Source organism: Podarcis vaucheri (assembly GCF_965113315.1).
Source record: "Podarcis vaucheri genome assembly, chromosome: 2".
In the NCBI taxonomy this organism is placed as follows: domain Eukaryota; kingdom Metazoa; phylum Chordata; class Lepidosauria; order Squamata; family Lacertidae; genus Podarcis; species Podarcis vaucheri.
In genome coordinates, this window is record NC_138760.1 from 104518266 (window position 1) to 104544703 (window position 26438).

General features: G+C 43.8%; 2 protein-coding genes across 2 annotated transcripts in view; one reads left to right on the forward strand and one right to left on the reverse strand.

Moving 5' to 3' along the window:
* SUCLG2 (succinate-CoA ligase GDP-forming subunit beta) overlaps window positions 1-10161 on the forward strand; it is a 218520-nt gene extending 208359 nt beyond the window's left edge. Inside the window, exon 11 of the mRNA XM_082210325.1 lies at window positions 8821-10161. Within this exon, the coding sequence (XP_082066451.1) occupies window positions 8821-8936 (116 nt within the window). The 3' untranslated portion in view covers window positions 8937-10161. The remainder of the gene's footprint in view (window positions 1-8820) is intronic.
* The window catches only part of LOC309524847 (monocarboxylate transporter 2-like), a 685265-nt gene that overhangs the window by 517555 nt on the left and 141272 nt on the right, over window positions 1-26438 (reverse strand). The window lies entirely within an intron of this gene.

The following is a 26438-nucleotide window of genomic DNA, read 5'->3' on the forward strand; positions in this document are numbered from 1 at the left end:
AAAATTCACAGACATTTGCCATATCTTTCATCTTCAGATGCAAGTATGCATCTAAAAGTAACTTTACTGTGCCTTCTAAAAGTAAAATTGATAAATAAAAATAGTAAATAAATAATGTGGAAAACAGATGTATATTTGTCAGGCCATCAGTGGCCCAAATTTGTTTGGTGCCCAGCTCCTCAGCGTATTTAATAAAACGGTTCACCATTTTGTCCCACTTTGCAAGAGTTAAAATTTGAGGGAAATCTTCCCTATTATCCGGTGTGACTGGAGTAAGGCAGTATAAATCTCTCTTCAAATCCCATGCCTTTTCTCTGTCAAACTTGCTTTCGTGCAAGCGAAGTGCAGATTATTTTGATAGCTTTGCGTTGGAAACCTGTTTACAGTTCTCTAACACCATCCAGTGGCAGGAGGTTAATGCTGGTTTAGTTTAGAGGGGGAAGCTTCTCCCCCCCCCCAAAAAAAAAAGCCTGCTTCTTGAGCTTTCTAGGTTTCAAATGTTTCAGTCTTTGCTATGCTTTCTGGTGATATTCTCATTCATGTCTCAAAATAAGCAAGGTTTATCAAATTCCTGTGCTTTCTGGCAGGAACGTGGCACAAACAATTGGTTGCTACCGTCCGTTTTAGTTCATGGAACGCTTTTAGCTTACATTTCTGTTTCTTGACATCCTTGAAATGTCTCCTCTGATTTTAAATAAACCTCACCATGCTGTGCATAGTTAATTTTGCTCAAAGTCTATCTATTGCCTGTACATCATTTGCCTGCTTCATTTCCGCAAGACAGTTTAATTCAAGTGTTTGCTTTGTGCGACTGATAATCATATGAACTACTCACACGCGTTTATATTCCTCGTGAGAACACACGACTTTGTCCATTTTACTTTTTTTGCATGGAAACTTTTACTCACATCAATTCTGTTTACTGTCCTTTGTAGAACTGCATGTAACTTTTGAGTAAAAAAAAATGAAAACCAAAACACCAGAGAGGAGATTTAAAAAAAAAAAAAAAGGTTCGGATAAAACAAACCGCTGATTATTCCTTGCCATTACTGAGAATCTTTACTACTTTCCCTTTAAACTCATTTTTAATGGCTTTAATTATTATTATTATTATTATTATTATTATTATTATTATTATTTTATACCCCACCCTGCTCAGGGCAGCTAACAACAAATTTTAAACACTTAATTGTAATACAACATAGAAGCAGCATAAAATACAGTATAAAAGCATGAATAACAATAAAATTCAAAGTTCAAAAATCAATTTGGGGGAAATCCATCCAATAAGCATTAGCTAGTCACCGGGGCTAGCTGGCTGAATTAGTCCTACTTGGGCCAGTGAGGAGGCCAGGAGAGAATTAGCTGTAGGGTCTCAGAGCGGGTAATCTTCATAAAAGTGGAGGGGGAGGGAAGAGAAGGGAAGGGAAATAAAATATCAGGCTGAAATCAAATTAAAGGCCAGGCGGAATAGCTCTGTCTTACAGGCCCGACGGAAGGAGGTTAAATCCTGAAGGGCCCTAGTCTCATGGGACAGAGCATTCCACTAGGTCGGAGCCATCACTGAGAAGACCCTGGCCCTGGTGGAGGATAGTATAACTTCCTTAGAGCCCAGGACCTCTAAACTATGGTTATTCATGGACCTTAAGGTCCTCTGCAGGGCATACCAGGAGAGGTGGTCCCGTAAATACGAGGGCCCTAAGCCACAAAGGGCTTTAAAGGTCAAAACCAGCACCTTGAACCTGACCCTATACTCCACCTGGAGCCAGTGCAACTGGTAAAGCACTGGGTGAATCTGCTCCCATGGCAGAGACCCCATGAGGAGCCTTGCTGCTGCATTTATAGAAATCTAAATGTTTTCTGAAGAAGCCTCATGGCCCGTGTTCTAATACTTTACACTACTGCACCTACTCGCACTGCCAGTTTTGTTTCGTCATGAATTTCAGCTCCAGTGAATATCCCTTCTGCTTCCTGTTGAGATACTATCCATATTGGCCTCCTTGCCTGTTCTGTAGATGCAGAACTTCCAAGAGTATCGAAGTCACTGTGTATTTTGCAAATGATTTCCACATACAGCTAGAACAAGACATGCAAAGAGCCCTGCTCGTTCAGCACTCACAGTGGTCAACCAGATTCCCATGGGGAAAGACATGTATGATCATTCCTGTTCCAAAGAAAGAAGGGCAAGGGAATCATAGAATTGTAGAGTCGGAAAGGGGCCACAAAGGACATCTAGTCCAGCCCCCTGCAATGCAGGAATCTTTCGCCCAGAGTGAGGCACAAACCCCTGACTCTGCGATTCAGAGTCTCATGCTGGACTGACAGCCATTTGGGCATGAGTTTGCTGTCCCTTGGCAACTTTTGAGGTATACTTGCATGCCTGGGTCAGAACTGTCATTGAGCCAAGTACAGTGGTACCTCGGGTTACAGACTCTTCAGGTTACAGACGCTTCAGGTTACAGACTCCGCTAACCCAGAAATAGTACCTCGGGTTAAGAACTTTGCTTCAGAATGAGAACAGAAATTGTGCTCCAGTGGCGCGGCGGCAGCGGGAGGCCCCATTAGCTAAAGTGGTGTTTCAGGTTAAGAACAGTTTCAGGTTAAGAACGGACCTCCAGAATGAATTAAGTACTTAACCCGAGGGTACCACTATAGTTGGATAACACAACAGAACTCCCCTCCCTTTATTTCTCCTGCGTGCCCCCTGTCCTGCACTCAGATCTGCTATGGAAAAAAGGTTAAGTAAAATCTCGGAGCAGATTTGGGGTAGGTGCAGGTGGTTTTCCATTGCACAATGCCATTTCACTCATGCAATGACTTAGTTGCATACAAGCCCGGGTGTCTCTTGCCCTGCTCATATTGCTCTCCCACATGTTTTAGAAATATCTCATCTATGTAGCAGAAATAATCCTTTATGGTTAACAGCTAAGGGGTGTCATTAGAAGAAAGCTGCTAGTATAATTAGCTTTTTTTTAGGAGGATCTCATTAACATTCCCTTAAGCATTTTGATGTGGCAAAATGAACAAGGAATTTGGTTTAGGGAAGGCTGTCGAGTAAGGAGGGAGCAGGGCACTAGTATTGTTTTAGACGTCCTGGCTTGATGTTTCATGACGTTTCAAAAGTGTGAAGCCTGTAATGCACCAGAGTGATCTCTCAGTGACATTTCCCTGAAGACAGCTCCAGCAACCATCTTCAATGTATCGCAAATTGTAGCCATGCAACTCAGTTTTGAGGCCTGCTAGCATTAGCAAAGGGACACGGGTGGCACTGTGGTCTAAACCACTGAGCCTAGGACTTGCTGATCAGAAGGTCGGCGGTTCGAATCCCCACGACGGAGTGAGTTCCCATTGCTCGGTCCCAGCTCCTGCCAACCTAACAGTTCGAAAGCATATCAAAGTGCAAGTAGATAAATAGGTACTGCTCCGGCAGGAAGGTAAACGGCGTTTCCGTGTGCTGCTCTGGTTTCGCTGACCACATGACTCGGGAAAATTGCCTGCAGACAAACGTCGGCTCCCTCGGCCAGTAAAGCAAGATGAGCACCCCAGAGTTGTTCATGACTGGACTTAACTGTCAGGGATCCTTTACCTTTATCTTCACCTTAGCATTAGCAAATAATTGCTCAAGTGCTGACCACTATTTGAGCACAATGCCACCACATGTCATGAGACAAACCCAGGGTTATCAGAACCTTAAAACAATCGGTTCAAATTAGAAGAAGGAAGATTTTGACTAAGCGTTAGGGGAAACTGATGGGGAAAGCTATTTAGCATTGGAACAGGTTGCTCAGAAGGTGATAGGCTCTTTTATTAGAGGTTTATTGGCAGAGGCTGGATGGTCTCCTGTCAGGGAAGCTGTATTTCCTACTTTGATAGGGGGTTGGACAATTTGGCTTTTGAGGAGCTTTCCAACTCTGATCTGTGATACTCCAGTTCTTCAACAATTTCATTTCAAAACTTGCTTCAATATCTTGGTGGAATGTGGGAGGACATTTCACACAGTACGTTGGATGTATTTGCGGAGTCTTTTTCTCTCAGAGCATATTGTTCATTCCCTAAAAGGAGCAGGGGAGTTTCATGATTCTCAGCTGCAGTTGCCTCTGCGATTTTCAGTGTTCTGAGTACTCAAACATGAGAAGTTAGAGAAATTAGTTTACCGGAGACCTAAAAGCTCCTCGTTCATGGCTCTTTTGCACAAGTAAACCACTTTACCTGGTGAATGAAAAGTTCACCTAAGATTTTATGTGAACTGAAGACACTGAAAGTCAATATAGTGCAGGAGGGATTCTGTATTGTTGATACAAAAGTTGGCAAAGGGGATATCAAGAGCAGGAAAATAAAATCTTAAAATCCCTCTATGAAAGTATAAAAAGAATTTGGCACACACATCCAAATTAAAATGATCTTGATGCAATTTGGAAGCTTAAATTGGTTCAGCATCTTATCCCGTTTAAAAATTCCCCATTCTCGTCCTGAAGTGACCTGATTATAATTTATCTTCACATTCTGTGGAAACGTCCTGGCATATTCATGAGCATAAGCAGTAGTCTCCAGAATGACTAACATCCTTCTGCTCTCATTTAGGATTATCTCCGATTAAAAGGGCTGAAGCAGCACAAATTGTTAAATATTGAGATGACATTAATTACATTCTAGTGGCAAAGGAAGAGGGAGTTAAGGTCAAAACTGTGTTTGTCTTTTGGAAGCTGCATTGGGACTGCATTATGTGTGCAGAAAGAAAACAGGGCAGAAGGAAGCTCTGAGCACTGCCAAGTGATAGTTTTTCAGAGATTGCCAATTATCAACAAAAAGTGGCCCAGATAAGCTCTTCTTTGGAAGAAGTTTCCATGACCTTATTTCTGTGTTTTTCAGCACACTTGGTGCATAATCAAAGTAAAACTTATTGTAAGGTTTTTATGTATACCTCTCCAGATCGCCGACACTGCGTGCCAAAGTTCACTTTCCCTTTAAAATGTTGCGTCAGAAGTCCCTTTTAACTAGAGCTGGCCTGAAGTCGCCCGATTGCATTTTAAGACTCCACAGGGCCTCACTACACATTCAAGAGTTTTGTTCAAGCTGGAGCTATCCCAGTCTTTTAAATGTCAGATCAGTCAATTCATTACTCTTGAGTGTTTTGTAGCAATTAATCATAAGGATAATTCCCTGCTCATGCACAGTCCCAAATGGCCGCCTCCTGAGCTTGCATACTACTTGCATACTCAGCCCCACCTACTGAGGAGAAATTCAGAAGCTTTCCTCTTCCCTTACCCATGGTTTATCTTGCCACCAGGTGCAACAAACTGTGGTTAACAGTAACTCTGGTTAGTTTCAAACATGTCATTTTGAAACACTGTTCATGAAAACTGGCTTCTTTAAACAAACCATAGTTGTTATTAACCACAATTTTCAGTTTGGGCAGCATGGGAAGTTTCTGTTAACTAAAAGCAGTCACATGGGAAGAAAGGGTGAGCGGAGCATGCAGTCCTCAATGAGAGGGCAGGCTTGTGCACATTGTGCTAAACTATTTAAAAATCGTGATGGGGAACCTGTGGTCTTCCAGTGGTTTTTTGCACAATGGTGCCCATCATCTCTTCTCATTGGTCATGCTGTCCGAGGCTGATGGAAGTTAAAGTTCAACATTGATGCAAACATTGTGATATTTGATTGAATATTAGATATAGATAGATATAGATATAGATTCTGCACTAACTGTCCCAATATCAATTGCCTTTAACTTTTTAGATAGAATATATTAGCCTTGGTTTTTGTGTGCCTGCATTTTGTAACCTCCGTGCTTTCTTCCTATGCTGTGTGAACATTGCCTAGCCTTCTAAACCTATCTGACCCTAGAAAGGGAAATGATTATTGTCAAAGAGGTATGTGTTGAGTTCGCATCTGGAAGGCAACGGGTCATTCAGCCCTGGTTTAAGCATTCAGCAAAACAGAAGAGCACAGCAGTGAAATCAGCTGAATTATACAGATAGACCCTGGCTTTGTTCTCTGATGACTTAGTTGGAATTTCTGCCAGGTAGTATGCTGACTCCACATTCACCACTTTGACGCTAAGGGATTGTTTTTTCAGTTTCCCTCCGTGCATCACAATCAAGCAGTTTTGATTGGAGGTAAATGAGTTGAATCAAGATAATCTTTTCATGGGTATATTCAGTGCAAAGGTGCATTTAGTACATTACTATAACAAGAAGTATTGCAAGTTTGGCGATACTTTGAACAAAGAAACAGGCTAAACCTATCACAGTGGGTGGTAAATGACTAATGTAAGTGGTCTTCAGTGGTTTTGTTACTTACAGTTCGAAGCTGAGTAAACACTATTGAACTGGCCTTCCTGCAATTGAGATGGAGAGATTTTACCTGCTGTTGGGACTGTGAAACCATTGGCTCTTAAACTTAAAGATCGATGTTCTCGCTCACATGCAATTTGAGGAAAAGATTTTGCAAGAATTTTTCCATCCGCCACAATTAAGATAATTCTGCAGCTCTCTGGTTAGTGGTGATTTAAGCCACCTACTAATATTCCCGGAATGTGAAACTCATTTCATCCAATTGAAATGTAGTTACTTAACGAACGGGCATAAGCCTCTGCTTATTTTGTGTTCAAGTGTAGAAATTGAAGACCCACAGAGAATTGAACTTCTTGAGCATCCGCTCTGAATAAAAATAAGTCTCTCAACCAGCCTTCCCCCAACATGATGCCCCCCGCAGATATTCTGTACTACATCATCTCTAACCATTGACCATGCTGACAGTTTGACTCCAATTACCATCAGCCTTAGCCAGCAGGGATGACGGGACTTGTGGTCCATCAGCATCTGGAAGATCACATTCCCCATCTCTAGTATAAATGCATAGTAGTAGACCAGCTCCTGTAGGGCATAGGCATTTGAATAATACTTCATTGGTGCATATTTATTGAGCCGCTTTGATGCTTGTTGCACTTGTTGCGTAAGACTTAGCCAGCCAGCCCTACTTAACTAGAAGAGCTGCCGATCACTGGTAGACCATTCAGAAGGTCCCTGGTCCAACCTCTGGCATGTCCAGGAATGGCTGGAAAATGTCCCCGGTCCAAAACCCTGGAGAGCCTCTTCCAATCAATGCAGACAATGGGCTTGTCTAAAACAGCTCTGTATGTTCCTGCCATCCTGACTTACATGGGGGAAATATATCTGTTCCACGTTATACAGCCAGACACTGATCCCCTTCCCGTTGATTTATTGCCACGCTTTACTGCTCCGGGAATGAAACATAAAGGTGACTGTCCTCTTTCTAGCTTTAGTCCCAACATAGACGTGCGGATATTTTACCCAAGGCCCAAATGAGGTCTCCACTCCCAGGATGGTTCCGAGACGGCACTTGTCATTTTTGTATTGATCTTCCTTATTGACATTCAGTGCCTGTGCTTATTAAAGCCCCCAGAGCACCTGTCTCAATTTCTGACAGACCTTTTTGTCTTGTGCATTGCCCTTTCTGCTACCCCGTGAAAGGTGCCATCATTGTCAGGAGATGCCCAAAGCGCATAGGAGGCTTTGGGGAAAGCTGGAATTTGTATGATCACTCTGCCAGAACATTTCAACTGCGCCTATCTTTTTTCCAGCATTAATGAGCAAAGAGCTACAGGATGTGAGCAGCAATCAGTCATCTCTTTTAATTAATCTCCTCTCATTTAGCTATGCATGTGCCTTTTATAGGAGCTTGACAGAGTGTAACGCACACTTCCCTGAAATGTCTCTCTTAATTTATGGCATTTTTTTTCAAAGGGGAAGCAGTGCTGCTGTTGACTGAACATGAAGTGTGCATCAGCTAATGCGGCTCTTACTATTCCGTCCTGTGCATATTTACTCAGAACTAAGTCCCACTGTCTGTTAAATTAAGCTTACGTCCAGGTAAATGTGCACAGGAATGCAACCTTAGGCTCAAAAGTGTGTTCTGTTGTTCCAAGGAACATGCACTGCATTGCAGCAACCTTAATCTAAATCAGTGTAGGGAAAAATTAGCCCTCCATATGTTGCTGGACTGTGACTCCCAACGTCTCTGGTCATTGACCATGCTTGCTAGGGGTGATGGGAGTAGTAGCTTAGCAATGTCTAAAGGGCCCAAAGTTCCCTGCCCCTGTGGTCGACACAGTCAAATTCTTTTGCATAGTCAATGAAGCAGAAGTAGATGTTTTTCTGGAACTCTAGCTTTTTCCATAATCCAGCACACGTTTGCAATTTGGTCTCTGGTTCCTCTGCCTCTTGGAAATCCAGCTACCAAATCAGGCCATTGGAGATTCCAGCTAAACATTAGGAAAAACTTTCTGACAGTACGAACTGTTTGATAGTCTCCCTCAGGAGGTTGTGGACTCTTCTTCCTTGAAGGTTTTTAAGTGGAGCTTGGATGGCCATCTGCTGTGGATGCTTTAACTGAGTTCCCTGCACTGCAAGAGGTTGGATGACTCCTGGGATCCCTTCCAACTCTATGGTTCTATTATTCTACCCCACACTCAGTATTGTATACACTGGCATGGACTCTCCAAGTTTCAGAAGATTGTCCTTGAAGTTGTATTTCTGTGGCTCTTGAAGCCTTAACAGACTCCGTCTTTGTGTTTTGAGATTATCTGTGCAGTCATGAATACCGGAAACCTGCTGAGTTGTTGTTGTTGATGTTTGTGTGTGTGTGTGTGTGTGTGTGTGTGTGTGTGGTGATTTCACATCAGAATGTTCATTAGGTGTAAAATAGGATCTCCATTCGGTCTCCTTCTTCTGGACCTGCAAAATCTAGAAGGCAAAAACTGGAAGTTAACTTTTCCCCTCCTCTTTCTCCCACCAGGGACAAATGTTCATGAAGCCAAGCGCATTCTGACTGAAAGTGGGCTCCCGATCACCGCCGCAAGTGACCTTGAAGATGCTGCCAAGAAGGCAGTGGCCAGTGTGACGAAGAAATAGAAGACACTTCCAGCAAAGGACTTTATATAACATACAACATTCCCCAAGTTGTCTCAAATGCATATCTTTTAACCAGCCAGGAGTAAAACTCTATTTGGTCAACCTAACCTATCCATAATAAAGTACGAGTTTTTTGGTGTATATATATATAAAAAAATTGTTTGGAACTTCACACAGAGCTCCTGTTGTTCAGTGATATTTCACAATGGTCAGTGACTACAGTATGATGAGTAACCACTATCTATTTCCACTCTGGTTTCTTCCTCATATAATATGCCATTGTTAGTGACTTGTAATTTTTGTAAGGTGTTTTGGTACATCTTTAATGTCCTGGAGGAATAGTAGAGAATGGTTCGGTCTTTATTGGTCATCATGGCCAGGATCCAAGGAAGCACACAATGGGAATTTTGTTTCTCAAAAATAGCAGCCTTCCAACATGGCAAGAAACTTTTGAAAGTGTCACAAATGCCATTTGTGATAAGACTTGCCAATTGAATTTTTAAAAGACAAAAAAAAAAAAGACTCCAAATTGGGTATGCCCAAAAGCCTTCAGGGTGTAAGATACAGCTTTCTGAATCTTGGCCATTTTTTTAAAAAAAGCTTTTCCAACTAGGGCTAGAGAAATGGTTACATTTATATTATGTCATTTGAGCCAAAATAACAGGAATTGGATTTTTCACTTAGAAGATGTGTACCTGTTTCACACATGCCTTAAGATTAAATGTTTGTGCTTTGATATCCACTGTATACCTCACATCAGAAGAAAACTCAAAAATGTAGCTGTGTGAAACCATACTGATATATCATATCATGAATGAATGAGTTTCTCGTGTGAATACTTAAACGGTGAAGGATGAATGCAATGCATAGTGCCATGTTATTTTGATAACTGTGTGTCCACTTAATACTGACTGTGACCTTCCTAAATCAATGTGCATTGTTGCTGGAGAATCGACATAGTGTGCTGAAGATCTTTTTGTGGGGGGGATGACATTTCTTCAAACATTTGTACTGTTATCCCACTGAGATTAGTCAAACCTGCCTAGTAGGAGCTGTCAGGGAACCTGCCGTCATTAAAAAGAATGTGAAAAAATATATAAACCATAATGAGAATTATTAGGGCATAATCTGGCTTGAGATAAGAACTTTCCAGTTCTGTTAATTGCAAAGAAGGTATTAATCATGTGCTTCATTTTCATTTTGCAGTAAATTGAACTTTCAAGTACTTAACGTTGGCTTTATCGTGCCTTTGATTTGTGGAAAATATGTATGCAAAAAAGGTGCAGAAGCTGTTGAACTGATTCAATAACTATTATGCTTATTTCACAATGGAAAGATTTGTTTTTTAAAAAGAACAACAACTGGAATGTTCACTGTTGAAATCTACTTTGTTTTTGGTGCTGGTAATTCACACGAGTTCTACAATAAGGAAACAGAAGTATACGCCACATTGTCTAACTAACTCAAACCACAAATGCATGTGCTGAACTTTTTTGTTTAATGTTCAGGAAAGAAAGACTATTGAAACTAATTTAAGTGAAAATTATCTAATAAATTTTTCATTGTTAATATCTCATTAGTTCCAATTAATGTTGTGGGTTTGTTTTTTTTATACAAGATTCTCATGAAGTTGTAGGCAAACCGCCAATTCCAAAGCTGTGTTGGACCCATACTAGCAAGATGGGAGGAAATCTCTATTTTCTCTCCCCCCACCACCACCACTGTGAAATCTGATGCTCCCCTGGGACACACTCCCAGACACCACAGAATTGCACCATTAATGTTAGATCACACATTTTTCTCACAACCAGAAGGTCCTAGCCTCTGCATATAGGGCTGGAAAAGCCGTTCTGACGTCTGGACTGGCTGGATGTCATGGACTGGGGGGATACAAAAGAGTGATGGAATGCACCAACCAGGAAACCCCCAAGGGAAGAAGGCTCAGAGCCAGGGAATTGGTGGTGGGATGGTGATGAGTGGTCAGAGGAAGAAAGAGCAGACTGGGAGGAGGTGGTGTCGGAAGCTGAAGAGGTAGCAGGGTTTAGTGAACAGGAAGAGGCTGTGGCAGAGATCGGTTCAGACTCTGACTCTGAGGCTGGAGAGGAGGGCAGCCAGGAGACGGAGCGGAGACAGGCTGCTCCAGGGAGTTTCCCCCTTGGTCTCCTAGAATTAACAAAGAAACGAAATGAGAGAGCAGAGGATGGTTGTGCACAGACACAGCATGAGACTGCATGGGAAAGACCCTGGAGAGGAGGACTCCAGGTGGACACTGGGAAGGCGGCGACCTTCAATCCTCGCAACTGCTTCATTGGGGCAAGACCTGGGAAGAGTTGCTAAGAACACTAGGCTTGAGCTGTGGCTTGTTCCTTTGAATAAAGATTTAACTGCAGGTGATCTATGGTTTTTGTTGCTGACCTATGCCTGACTCCAACCCTGAGACCCAGTGTGGTGGTGTGGTTAAGAGCGGTGGACTTGTAATCTGGGGAACCGGGTTCGCGTCCCCACTCCTCCACATGCAGCTGCTGGGTGAACTTGGGCTTGTCACACTTCTCTGAAGTCTCTCAGCCTCACTTCTTCACCTCACAGAGTGTTTGTTGTGGGGGAGGAAGGGAAAGGAGAATGTTAGCCGCTTTGAGACTCCTTCAGGTAGTGATAAAGCGGGATATCAAATCCAAACTCCTCCTCCTCTTCTTCTTCTTCTTCTTCTTCTTCTTCTTCTTCTTCTTCTTCTTCTGACATGTGGTCTGACTCAGTATAAGGCAGCTTCCAGTCCTTATTCATTTCCCCCCAACATTAATTTATGCTGCAGTCTCATTCCAACAGAGCTTCCTAGTGAGTACACTTCTGATCACAGTCTTGGACAACAAGGATGCCCTGATGCAGGATGTATTATCTGCATAGCTAAAAAGTGTACCTGCCATTAATAGCTCGCTTGACTCTGTTGGACTATAGCCAGTTTGTTCCTCCAGATTTTACAGGGGGGAGGGGGGAGTGGAGCCAACGTTTCCCCCTAGGGCAGATGTACAGGAACGGTGTCGGAAAGTAGTCTGATAATCTGACACTAAATTCCTATTGAAATCAAGACTAATTTGTTCTGAAAACTAATGGGGCCAGTCGGTGACAGAAGTAGGTCACTCTGCGAATGAGCTGCTGTTGAGGGAGATGACATGATGGGAGTTTGAGGCAGACCTTTTTACATTTTGTAAACTGACGCTTCTGGAAAAAAGCAGGTCATGGCGAGGCAGGCTGACAGTGACAAAGCATCTGTAAACACTTCTGGGACGGCAAGGCTCGGAGGACTATCCACGTTAAGACAGACTTCCTCACCCAAATTCCACAAGCAGGAAAAAGAGATGTGATCTTTCCATCATAGTAGTAGAAGAAGAAGAGTTTGGATTTGATATCCCGCTTTATCACTACCCTAAGGAGTCTCAAAGCGGCTAACATTCTCCTTTCTCTTCCTCCCCCACAACAAACACTCTGTGAGGTGAGTGAGGCTGAGAGACTTCAGAGAAGTGTGACTAGCCCAAGGTCACCTAGCAGCTGCATGTGGAGGAGCAGAGACGCGAACCCGGTTCACCAGATTACGAGTCCACCGCTTTTAACCACTACACCATGGCTGACCTGGTTCCCTCCAGATGTTTTGGAGCATAACTCCCATCAGTTGCAACCAGCAGTTATGCTGACTGAGGCTAATGGGAGTTATGGTCCAAAGCAACTGGAGGGAACCAGGATGACAACAGATCTTCTGTTTTAATGGACGCAACGAGTTGTTGGCCAATACAACCAAACCAGCCAGTTTTGGATACTTCTAAGACTCTTCACTGTTTCCCTGTGGCAATACATGATCAAGGAGTTGGACAGAAGTCAGGGCCAAAGGACACAGGAGCACACCAGGGTTTAGGAAAACCTTGTTGCTTAACAGGAAGTCTCCCTGTCCTGATTGGATGGACAATCCAGGCTCTGAAGATACAAGATACGACCTTGACAGATTGAAGATACGACCTTGACAGATTAGAGAACTGGGCAAAAACAAACAAGATGAATTTTAACAGGGAGAAATGTAAAGTATTGCACTTGGGCAAAAAAAATGAGAGGCACAAATACAAGATGGGTGACACCTGGCTTGAGAGCAGTACATGTGAAAAGGATCTAGGAGTCTTGGTTGACCACAAACTTGACATGAGCCAACAGTGTGACGCGGCAGCTAAAAAAGCCAATGCAATTCTGGGCTGCATCAATAGGAGTATAGCATCTAGATCAAGGGAAGTAATAGTGCCACTGTATTCTGCTCTGGTCAGACCACACCTGGAGTACTGTGTCCAGTTCTGGGCACCACAATTCAAGAAGGACACTGACAAACTGGAACGTGTCCAGAAGAGGGCAACCAAAATGGTCAAAGGCCTGGAAACGATGCCTTATGAGGAACGGCTAAGGGAGCTGGGCATGTTTAGCCTGGAGAAGAGGAGGTTAAGGGGTGATATGATAGCCATGTTCAAATATATAAAAGGATGTCACATAGAGGAGGGAGAAAGGTTGTTTTCTACTGCTCCAGAGAAGCGGACACGGAGCAATGGATCCAAACTACAAGAAAGAAGATTCCACCTGAACATTAGGAAGAACTTCCTGACAGTAAGAGCTGTTCGACAGTGGAATTTGCTGCCAAGGAGTGTGGTGGAGTCTCCTACTTTGGAGGTCTTTAAGCAGAGGCTTGACAACCATATGTCAGGAGTGCTCTGATGGTGTTTCCTGCTTGGCAGGGGGTTGGACTCGATGGCCCTTGTGGTCTCTTCCAACTCTATGATTCTATGATTCTATGATTCTATAAAGCTTCCTTGGGAGCTGCTACAGCATGCAGTTCAAGGACTCACCACATGGGGCAGCCACACATGAAGGGTCCCAATCCAAGCTCTGGCAGCTCCTGACACCCCCAAACTTCTCTCACCTATTGCATCACCACCAACCTTTTTTTCAAATTATTTTTAATTATTTTAATGATTATAGTAAACTCCTATAGTATAATTACAAAACAGAGTAATATTTCAAGAATCCGAACATGGGCCAGTGTACATAAACATTAAAACATCAACACAATATTAATGAACAAAAATCAAAATATAGCAAGGTCTGAGAAGTAGGAACCGGAAGCTATTCATCAAGCTAAAACGATAACAGTAAATCTGAAAAACCTAGGCGAATAAAAATGCCGTAATCTGCTGCTGGAAAGAGTACAATGTTGGCGCCAGTCTTGCATCCTTCAGCATGGTAGTTTGAAGCCAGAGTGCTTGGGTCTCCTGCTGCCTAGCTCCATTCTTTTCCCCTTGCTCCCCCTTATTCCTGGAACAAGGTCCCTGGAAACCTTCAAGCTGTTATCTCAAATCTCAGGTCTTCTGCCGAGGCTTCAGAATACGTTTCCTACTGAAACTCATCCTGAGCTGAATGCACATTCCCCTGTTTACCCTCCCTTCCATTTGTCACCCTGTGTCAAATTTCAGCTTGCAAGCTGCGAGGGACAGGGGCATGGAAGATAATCATAAGTTTGCACAAAATCTGGGAGCGAACAAGGAGCTCTCTGTACTTAAGGAGGGACATCATATGCTCACAGCCAGTGCTTTTCTGAAATCTGTCCAATTCCTTCCCCTGTGAAAAAGGCGTCCATTTGCTGTCTTTTTCTCGGAGCACCTTAGAATTTCTTTAGCAGTTCTGTACATGTGGGCCTTTCAGCTTATTGCAAGGAAGCTGTGGGCGGTGTATATGTGTGTGTTTCAATATGATTAAGAGGAGTACATCAGCTTGACATTCTGGCTTCCTAAACCATGGTCTAGGGCAGGGTTGAGGAAACACTTTCAGCCCGAGGACCTTCCTGGAGTCACCTGCTGGTGGTGGGCATGGCTAGAGGCAAAAGTGGGGTAGGTAATAATAATAATAATAATTTTTTATTTATACCCCGCCCTCCCCAGCCAAGGCCGGGCTCAGAGCGGCTTACAAGCAATAATAAAAACAAGATGAATGATTACAACTTAAAAACAAAAATAAAATACAACATTAAAATAATGGAACATTAAAATATTAAAATGTAGCCTCATTGCAGGAGAAGGAAAAGAAAAAAGAAAATGGGGGGGAGGGAATCAAATTGGCTCCAAGCCAAAGGCCAAGCGGAACAACTCTGTCTTACAGGCCCTGCGGAAAGAAATCAGATCCTGCAGGGCCCTGGTCTCATGAGACAGAGCGTTCCACCAAGTTGGGGCCAGTGCTGAAAAGGCCCTGGCTCTGGTTGAAGCCAATCTAACTTCCTTAGGGCCTGGGACCACTAGGGTGTTGTTATTTATGGACCTTGAGGCTCTCTGTGGGGCATACCAGGCGAGGCTTGGCAGGGGGTTGGACTCGATGGCCCTTGTGGTCTCTTCCAACTCTATGATTCTATGAGGCAGTCCCGTAGGTACGAGGGTCCTAGGCCGTGAAGGGCTTTAAAGGTCAAAAGCAGCACCTTAAATCTGACCCTGTACTCCACCGGGAGCCAGTGCAGCTTGTAAAGCACTGGATGAATATGCTCCCATGGCAGAGACCCCGTGAGGAGCCTCGCTGCAGCATTCTGTACCCGCTGGAGTTTCTGGGACAGCTTCAAGGGCAGCCCCGCATAGAGCGAATTACAGTAGTCAAGCCTGGAGATGACTGTCGCATGGTTCACTGTGGCCAGGTCGGGGCGGGAAAGGTAAGGGACCAACTGCTTGATGCGGCGAAGGTGGGAAAATGTCGCCTTGGCTGTTGCTGTAACTTGCGCCTCCATGGAAAGGGAGGCGTCAAGGATTACACCCAAACTCTTAACGGAAGGCAATGGCACTAACTGGGCCCCCTCAAGAGAAGGGAGTTGGTCCCTCATCCCCATACCATCCCGACCCAGCCATAGGACCTCTGTCTTCGAAGGATTTAGTTTCAATCAGCTCCCACGAAACCATCCAGCCACAGCTTCCAAGCATCTGGTCAGTGTGTCCGGGGCCGAGTCAGTGTGGCCATCCATCAGCAGATAGAGCTGAGTGTCATCAGCATATTGGTGACAGCCCAGCCCAAAGCTCCGGATAATCTGGGCAAGGGGGCGCATAAAGATGTTAAAAAGCATCGGGGAGAGAATTGCGCCCTGTGGCACTCCACACACCAAGGATGTGATGTAATGAATGTGACATTCCAAAATTCAGAGGCCTCTCTCACCCACACCCACACACACTATCATCATCACAATTCATGACCACATGCTAGCCAGGCAAAACAGTTGAGGAAACTGAGGGTGCTCAGTTAATGGTGTGACCTATGGGATATTCCAAGGGCTGGATAAAGAGACCCATTCAGTTTCTGGGCAAAAGGTTCCTCTACACCTGGTTTAGGAACTCAGGACTGTTACATCCAAACAGGCCCTCAGTCTTTCCCTGGAGGTGCCAGGGATAGAAGCTGTTCCTAAGCAGAAGCTGTACCACTGAGCCACGGTTCTCCCACCAAGGGCTATGGCTCCAGTCCTGCAGCCTATTTTCAGCTGGAGATGTGTTTCCATTGGCACAAGTGTTTATGTCTGTCGAAACCAGGCTTGGAGATTTATATGAACGTGATGGGTTCGTATTTCAGCCTGTCAAATGTCAATAGGCAAAGCAAAATGTTTTATGCCGTAGTTACGGGATCCAGCAATTAAAGCATTTGACGAAAGTGTTTTTATTAGAATATCCATCAATATTTGTCCCAATTATTCTGCCGTTAAGCATTAAGAATAATTGAAGCAAATGGTGCCTAATAGAAGGGATACATCTGCTCTGATAAATTTTAGCCAAGAAGCATTGGGTCTCCTTTTTCTCAAGCAATATATTTCAGTATTACTCTCTATAGCTAATAGAGTGAAGCTTCTGGAGTTTATTATGACATACAAATTAGGCTGCTGGAAACTGGTAACAAATTATCTCTCGTAAAAAGAAAAAGGAATAGAAACCAGACTGGTTTCATGGAACCAATTCTGTTAGGAATCGAGCAACAATAAATAAGAACATTAAAAAAAAAAGAAATCAAGGAGTTACGATACATCATTATGGGGAAAGGGTTGGGCAGGGGGTGGAGTGATGCCGCAGACCTATCCAAATATTTATTGCAATGACTAGCTCTGTGGGACCTCCAACCAGTAGGTGGCGATATACTATTGTCTTATTGGGTTTAATCACTAGCCCATAAATGCACATTAAAAGTGCAACCTTGGTGGAAGTTGCCTGTGTTAGTGCTGTTTGCAGTGTTCATTTTGCTATTGCAAGTGGGAGTGGGTGGGATCACAAGGAACCTCAATCCACCACTACTTCTGGCACTTCTGCGCCTATTAAACAGCTGCCCAGAGCGGCTGGGAAAACCCAGCCAGATGGGCGGGGTATAAATAATAGATGATGATGATGATGATGATGATGATGATGATGTCAGTCCTCATGTAATTGCCCAAGGTCTGTACCAGGTCTTCATTAAACTTCTGGTCTGGCCACTCTTGTAAAGGGCTGCTCTTTTTGTGAACCAACAGCTATACTTCTACAGTGTTCCAGTTACAGATAGGTAGCCGCGTTGGTCTGCCATAGTCAAAATAAAAAAATTCCTTCCAGTAGCACCTTAAAGACCAACTAAGTTAGTTCTTGGTATGAGCTGAAGAAGTGTGCATGCACACGAAAGCTCATATCAAGAACTAACTTAGTTGGTCTTTAAGGTGCTACTGGAAGGAATTTTTTTATTTTTTCTACAGTGTTGTTCCTCTAAGGTGTTTGCGATGGTGAAAGGTGGTCAGTTGGTTTCTTTGAGATGCAGCGCTCAGCGGCTCCACAGAACAATTTTGTTATATAATAATAATGTTATTATTTATACCCCACCCAAATGGCTGGGTTGGCCCAGCCACATACCCTCACACAGAAGCATCAGCTTCTGCAAAGAGTGCTTCCCTGTATAGGAAAGTTTTTGATGTTATTGTATTTTTATATTTTGCTGGAAGCCGCCCAGAGTGGCTGGGGCAACCCAGTCAGATGGGAGGCATATACATAATAAAACTAAAATTGAATTCTGTAGAGAAGGGCCGTTGCTCAGTGATAGAGCATCACTTTGGCATGCAGAAGGCCTCAGATTTAATCCATGTCATCCCCCATCTGAAACTTGGAAGGCTGCTGTGAGTCTAGCCCAGGCTTTCTCAACCTTGGGTCCCTGCTGTTGTTCGACTATAACTCCCATCATCCCTGACCGCCGGTCCTACTAGCTAGGGATGATGGGAATTGTAGTCCAACAACACCTGGGGACCCAAGGCTCTTCTTCTTCTTCTTTGGCGATCACTCGTAGCCGAGTAAAATTGTCTTCCATAAACACGATTTTAACAATGAGTCCGTAAGTGACTGTGGAGGCCAATTCTGGATCCACATGTCCTTCCATAGTGGGGACATTGGTTTCCAGGCAGGAGTTAATCACAGTGTGGATTTGCCAAGCTTGCCTTCCTCTTAGCACGTTTCTCCCTTGTGTCCTGAGTTCGAGTGTCTTCAAAGCCCATGACACCTTTGGTAAAAGCTGTTCTCCAACTGGAGTGCTCGCAGGCCTGGACCCAAGGCTAGTCTAGACAATACTGAGCTGGATAGACCAAAGGTCTAATAAATAATAATAATAATAATAATAATAATAATAATAATAATAATAATAATAATTTATTTACAGTAATTTATTATTTATACCCTGCCCATCTGCCTGGGCTTCCCCAGCCACTCTGGGCAGCTTCCAACAAAATATTAAAATACAGTAATGCATCAAGCATTCAAAGCTTCCCTAAACAGGGCTGCCCTATTCAGTTTAAGGCAGCTTTCTATGTTCATGGTAAGAGCATAGCTTTGCTGCTAACTCAGAGACGGGGGACCTGCATTCTTCCAGATGTTGCTGGACTACAATGCCCATCATCCCTGGCTATTGGCCAAGCTGGCTTGGGCTAATGGGACTTGGAGTCCAGCAACGTCTGAAGGACCCCAAGTTCCTCATCCCTGTGCTAGCTGAACAAACACCCCCTCCTCACAATCCTGCAGCAATTTTTGTGGAGGCTGTTGTGATGTGTGAACCAGCCCACAGGATCCCTGGAGAGAAGAGACAGGCGTCTCCGTAAGTCTTCTCTGTTTCTTCACTCTCCGAGGAGGAAGGCTGCCAAGCAGAGGGTAAATGTGTATAAAAGAACGCAGCTTGCATATTTTGTTTCGATTCCGATGACCTGTGGTTAGAACCGCTTTGTTTGGATTGCTTCTCTCCACAGAATATGCAACTCTGTGTTCTGTGACATTTGTTTCTTTGGCCACTCATTGTAATAGGATGGGACTTGCAAAGCTGGATTGGAACTCATTAAAAAAAATGTTGAGTGTTGTTGCAACATCCCCGGGGAATATAGGGCAGGAAACATGGGCTGACTGGGCCAGATAACGGAAAGAACAGGCAAAAGGAGCTTGTGCATTAGCTGCATAAGCATTTTGAAGAAGCCATGAATTCTTTACAGGATATTTTAAGTTCCCTGGAAGGAAAGGTGGTAACTTGATATGAATCCTGGATGCTCTCAAATATTCAGTGTTCACTAAGAATATATTCGTTTTCATCCATTTTTTTGGGGGGGGGGTAGGTTCATATCTCCGGTGTGCCTCAGTAATGTTGGAGACATTGTAGAATTTTATTTAAAAACCAACACACACAGTCATTGCATGAGCACAGGAGGAGCTATAAAATTTGTGGTAGTTCTCACTTTGAAAAGCTTCCTAGAATCGTTTGTCCTCTTTTTGATATAATCCACAACTTAGCTCATTTAGATGCCCCTGAAAACTATGGTTGCATTTTAACCATCTCTCTGAGCTTTTTTTTTTTTAAAAAAAAAACAACAACCCCAAAACGAAGCGTCATCTCCAATACGAACAAAAATTAGGCAACTGCCAGGTGGTAGAAATTCCCATGGACCATCATGATCCCTAAACTAAACCATGGACTGGGGTTATGTCCAAATGAAGCCATGGGGCAGGACGGCCAACGTGGTTCCCTCCAGATACAGTGGGACTACAAGTCTCATCCTTGACCAATGGCCATGCTGGCTGGGGATCATGGAAGTTGGAGTCCAACAATATAAGGAGAGCATCTAGTCCAGGCTTCCTCAACGTCTGCCCTCTAGATGTTTTGAGACTACAGTTCCCATCATCCCTGACCACTGGCCCTGCTAGCTAGGGATCATGGGAGTTGTGGGCCAAAAACATCTGGAGGGCCGAGGTTGAGGAAGCCTGATCTAGTCCAATATCCTGTTCTCATGGTGGCCAACCAGATGCCTGTGGGAAACATTCAAGGAGGAACCAAGCACACCAGCCCTCTCCCCTCCTCCAGCATACCCATCATGGCTAGTAGGCATTGATAGCCTTCTCCTCCATGAATTGGTCCAGTCCTCTTTTAAAGCTATCCGGGTTGGTAGCCATCACTGTCTCCTGTGGGAGCAAGTTCCACAACAAAGACCTGTGTGACGAAGTACAGTGGTGCCCCGCAAGACGAATGCCTCGCAAGACAGAAAACCCGCTAGACGAAAGGGTTTTCCGTTTTGGAGGTGCTTCGCAAAACGAATCTCCTATGGGCTTGCTTCGCAAGACGACAATGTCTTGCGAGTTCCTGCTGGTTTTTTTCCCCTCCCCCCTTTTTCTAAGCCGCTAAGCCGCTTATCAGCTGATCCGATCAGCAGATAAGCCGCTAAAAGCCGCTAATAGTGCTAATCCGCTAATCCGTCAATGGGGCTTGCTTCGCAAGACGAAAAAACCGCTAGACGAAGAGAATCACAGAACAGATTCTTTTCATCTTGTGAGGCACCACTGTACTTTAGAGAATAGCTTAGACCTGAATTTGGAGAAGTCGGGACCTGGCCCACTGAGACTTTTTCAAACTGGGCATTGTTCAAACTGAAGTATTTCAGACTTCCACCATTCCAAGTCCAGTCCCTGGTTTCTTGAAATGCAAAGTGTTAAAAAAAAAACAACCCACTGGGTATTATCCTGTTTGGGAGTGCAACGAAAAGCAAGTCAACGTGCACGCTAGTCAGAAAGATATTTTCCTCGGTTCATTTAGGGCTAATAATCACCTTAATGTCTTTCTCTGAATCTGAGGCACTTTATAAGAAATACTGGTTTGGAGCAAATGATTAGAGCAGTGGAGCATGAAATCTTATGAGTGTAACACTGGCAAAAAAATAAAATAAAGCCAGCAAAAAATAAAATAAAATCCCAGATTGGTATGTTGTTGTTTTTGACCTAGCGTGATAGTTTTGTGTGGGAAAGAAATGCAGTGAAGCTTAGCAAAAGTTACAAGGCCTTTTGTATCTATTTGTTATATTGCTCACTGAGTAAATTGAGTCTTTTTTGTTGTGCTGGTGCAAGCTTAAGCTTAAGTTGTATATTGTATGTGGGTAGCAATTTTTTGCCCTGTATAAGTGTACAAATTGTGGCATTGCCCAGTTAATATGAGTGGCTTCCAAACCATGATTTGACGACAGCTTGAGGAACCTTGGAAGAGGTGCTATTTTTCAAGAAAAAGAAGTGGCAGAACTCACCTCATTCTCTTAGAATGGCAATGGTACCCACCTGAGAAGTGCCAGAACAGAGTTCTGGTGAGTTCCGGTTGAGGAAAAAAAGCTCTGCTTGGAAGTCTGTCAGCACTGTTAAGTTAGAATAAGGATGGGAACCTCGGGCCTGGGTGCCACATGTTGCTCTCTAATCCGCTCTATTTTTTGTTTTATTTCGACAATTTTCATACAGTGGTACCTCAGGTTAAGTATTTCATTCGTTCCGGAGGTTTGTACTTAACCTGAAACTGTTCTTAACCTGAAGCAACACTTTAGCTAATGGGGCTTCCTGCTGCTGCCGCGCCGCCGGAGCACTATTTCTGTTCTCCTCCTGAAGCAAAGTTCTTAACCTGAAGCACTATTTCTGGGTTAGCAGAGTCTGTAACCTGAAGCGTATGTAACCTGAAGCGTATGCAACCCAAGGTACCACTGTACTGCTTAATCATCCCTAAGTAGGGTACAAATAACTCAATACAATGAAAATAAAACCCAGTTATTACTATACAACTCTTTAAGGCCACACACACCCTCTCCCCAGGCTACACCTCTCCCTAGCACACCCCTTAGGGCTGTTGTTGCTGGGCTGGAATACATCCCTGAACTCTGATCATGCCTCTGACTTGACTGGATGGAGTATCGAGAGGGATGTGTGAGTGTGTGTAGACACTACAGTCATACGTCGGGTTACAGCTGCTTCAGGTTGCATTTTTTCAGGTTACACACCCGCCGAAACCCGGAAGTACAGGAATGGGTTACTGTGACGTTAACATATGAGAGTGGTGGAGGTGACATAGTTAAACAGATTACCCAATCAGAACCCAGGGGGGTGGAGTCAGAGGGACTATAAAACCAGCTCTAGGAGGGGCGAAGGGGGGAGTTCGTTGGGAGTTGGGTGGTTGGTTGGAGTGGGAGTGAATTGGAATAGAGTCTGTGGGGAGGTTGAGTTAGTGTAGCGAAATAAGCTGAGTCAGGAACAGTTAGGGGCTAGGCAGACAAGTAAATAGCTGAAAGGTGGTTTAGTGAGTAAGAGCAGGTAGTGGAAGTTATAGGTCTGGATAGGCACCCCATGATTGTAATTGACCAATACCGTTTATGAAACCACACGCCCGTTAAACTGCAATAAATAAATAAAAGTTTATGTTCCAATTTAACCCTGACTGGACTCAGTATTGTACCAGGTAGGGCCTGGGTGGTGGCAGCGAGAAATAAAGTGGTGGCACAGGGATCAATAGATGGTGAAACGTCCGGAGACCCTGTCTGATCACCACAGTTACTTCCAGGTTTTGGCGGTCGCACATGTGCAGCAGCGCCAAATTGCAACCCGTGCGTGCACAGACGAGCCGCTGCAGGTTGCGAACGCTGCAGGTTGCGAACGTGCATCCCACACAGATCATGTTCGCAACCTGAGCGTCCACTGTATTGTACTATATAAAGTTAACATATATATTCATTGCTCCACCTGTTTTTGCCTCTGCACTATATATGCCTCTGCCATGTGGCCCTCAGAAGGGAATGTGGCCCTAGAATGGCAAAAGGTTCCCCATCTGTGAGTTAGAAGATAGTAGTAGTAATAATTTTATTATTTATATGCCACCCATCCGACTGCGTTGCCCCAGCCACTCTGGGTGGCTTCCTGACAACCTTCTATCATAAAGAGCTTCCTGATATGCCCGTGAAATTCGTAGCCTCAGATGCATTTTCGGCGTGTTCTAGACCATGCTTTCAGTACCCACTGTGTGACATGAGGCCCAGCTTGTTCAGTTACCATGTGCAAACTGTGTTCATCCCATATTATGCCCTAGAATCCTCACAAAGCACAGGACTTCTATGGATGACATGGAGAGGTTCCTCATCAAGCATGGAAGGAACTTCCACAGGGAGAGTTTCCAGACTATTGGTTAGCTCAATGTACCAATGGATATCACAGTCAGAATCTAGTGGGGCCAAGAACACAGTTGAAGCATGTTCATGACAGCCCAGTCTCTGTGAATGATGGCATTTCAATGTCCCAAAGTGGGAGATGATTCCTGATCCATCATCCACTCCATTTGCAGTCTCTCCTTGATTCCTGGTCACATGGGACTTTAATTCTCCCGTCCTTAAGAGTGATGCAGAGATATATATGTTGGCTCTGCTCAAGTGCTAATCAAGGGCTCAGCAGCTCTCAGTTTCCACGACTGTTCGCTTTAGAGTGGAAATACATCAGGTGCAGGGCAGGAATGGCATTTCTCAGCAGTGTGTCATAATGATTGGTTGTATGGGGGTCAGACGTCGGGAAGAAATGCACCGCGTTTCATTCTACCGTCAGGTCCGCCGTCTCGCCGGGAAACATTTGTAACTAAAACTGTTGTTCATTTGCAGAATGTGCGAGAAGAATGAAGCCTCGGTTGAAAATATGCTGAGGAGCTGCTGTAATAAATTTGATATTATATGCATGACATGGATGGATAGACCATTGTTTGGAGGGCCCAGCAAATAAAACTGGTGCTGTGGAGCGAGAATTGCTGAGAAGGGGGAGCAATGCTGCTCAACAAGGCATGCCTCAAATAGAAACCTGGTCGGAAATAGCCATTTATTATTCCACTGCTCTTTTTTTTAGGGGGGAAATACCCTGAATGATGAGGAAGGCTTCCTTTGAAAAGATATTGTGCCTTGATTGATGGCCATTAAATGAACTTCTAAGAAACTTTCTTCCTTGTAAACAAAAACTCCAGCATACTTTTTCACTGCATTTGAATGCTCAAGACATCAAGTGCAACTGGTCTAACATTGCCAAGCCTCCAGGAGTGGACTACTGATGTCTGAATGTAGCATGGACTTGTTGGCTCAGATGAAAAAGTCCATTCAACACACAACTAGCAGATCAAGAGACAAAACTGTTCCTGGGTGGCGAAAGCTTAGAATGAAGCTGTGATTGAACTAGACGACCCTTTGGGTCCCTTCCAACTCTTCAATTCTATGAAGGCACTGCCCAGTGGAAGACTACATGCTTTTCAATTCCCTTCATCTCCAGCTAGAGGATAGTAGTTCTGGGGAAGACCACTGCCAGTAGATGTAGCTGGTCTGTGTGAGCCCCCTGCTCCTGTGTAGCCCTAAGAACAGACCTTTGCATGTGATGATGCTCATATCCATACCATTCTAGGTTTCATCGACTCATTTTGGCAAATGAAGCTGCTGTTAAAGGCATAGGAGCAGGCCAGGCCTTTTTTTCTGGTCAGCTGGCAGCTCTAGATCTACTGCTTGGGTAAAGCAAGATTTAGTCACCCTTGATTTGTTATATGGGAAGTTCTGGGGGTTCCTTTCTTGCATATTTCTACTTGACTGGACTCTTTAAGATTTCTGTTCAGCCCGAAGCTGCATTTAGAATGGGATCCATTCCACTGCTTTCCCCATTTTTGTCCATCATTTTATCATGCTTTTCAGCCAGCCAGTTCTCCTCCATAATAAACTCCAATCAGATCTTCATGTGTAAAGCGTGAGTCTCACGACGCTGTTGGATTCAGCTTTAATATCCAAAAAGGGCCCATTGCATGATCATTTTTGACATCAGGCACAATAAATTATATAAGCCTCAAACTTTTGAGTTGTGCCAGTGCCTTTCTGGAAGTTATAAACGGGCACATTAGTGTTGATTTCCAATTATTTTGCAAACATTGCAATATTTGTATCCATAGGCATTTACATAGAGGAATAAGCAACTGATCTCCTCCTCCTCTTCTTCTTCTTCTTCTTCAGCAATCGCTTGTAGCTGAGTAAGATTGTCTTCCATGAACACAGTCTTAACAGTGAGTCCGTAAGTGACTGTGGAGGCCAATTCTGGATCCACATGTCCTTCCACAGTGGGGACATAGATTTCCGGGCGGAAGTTGATCATGGTGAGGGTTTGCCAAACGTGCCTTCCTTTTAGCACGTTTCTCCCTTTTGTCCTGAGTTTGAGTGTCTTCAAAGTGACCTAATGCTGTAGCATAAGCGAACAAGTGCTTACCATGCCGTTCTCCAGCAGTTTGCAAGGGGGGAAAATGGCAATCAACTAAAATCTAGGGCAACACACTGGCTACTCATCCATTCACAGTATCATTGTTAGCTTTAAGAAGGATATTGTGAATGAAGGGATAGCCAATTTGGTACCCTCCAGATGTTGTTGGGCTACTGTTGCCATCTTCCTAGACCATTGGCTATGCCTTCTGCTGCCCTCTGTTCAGACACAACATGTGGGATATATGCTCAACAGTTTCCACACGTAAATGGACTTTTCTTTAAGTCACAGAAAGGAGGGTTTGAACAGGACCTCCTTCATTTACTCCAGTGCTCTGACAGGAGAAGCTGCAGTCAACAGAATTCTCCCTTCTAGTTGCTAATAAAGAGGCAGGCAAGAACCCTGTTTTTTCCTGGATCTTTCAACTATATCCTTCATTGATGTCTATGAACTTTAATGCTGAGAGTATTCGAAGGTAAAATCAAATGAGACCTAATTGTATTATGTCGCATCCTGTTATGAACTGGCTGGTTACCTGGATCTCTGCTTTTGATGCTCAAGAATGGCAGGTCAATAATTCACTTTAAATATGTTAACCATATGTGCTGCATATTGACTGAGCCATTTCTTCTACTGTACAGGAGCTGTGGGAGCCAAGCAATGATGTCACCTGATCAACCAGCACTGGCATAGTACCTGGAAATATGAATGCTCATTTAAAAAAATAGCTGTGTTTCTAGCTTTGGGAAAAGGTAAAAGGAAAAGGAAAAGAATTACAAACTGAATATCCTCACTTTCCCTTCCCCTTTTCCCCAACCCAAAGGCATGGTTCAGATGTAAACAATAGTAGTAAGTTCATACAATAACTGAAGTGGCAAGAGACTGGAAATTGCTAATATCAATATGAAGGAAACAGTTAATACAGCCA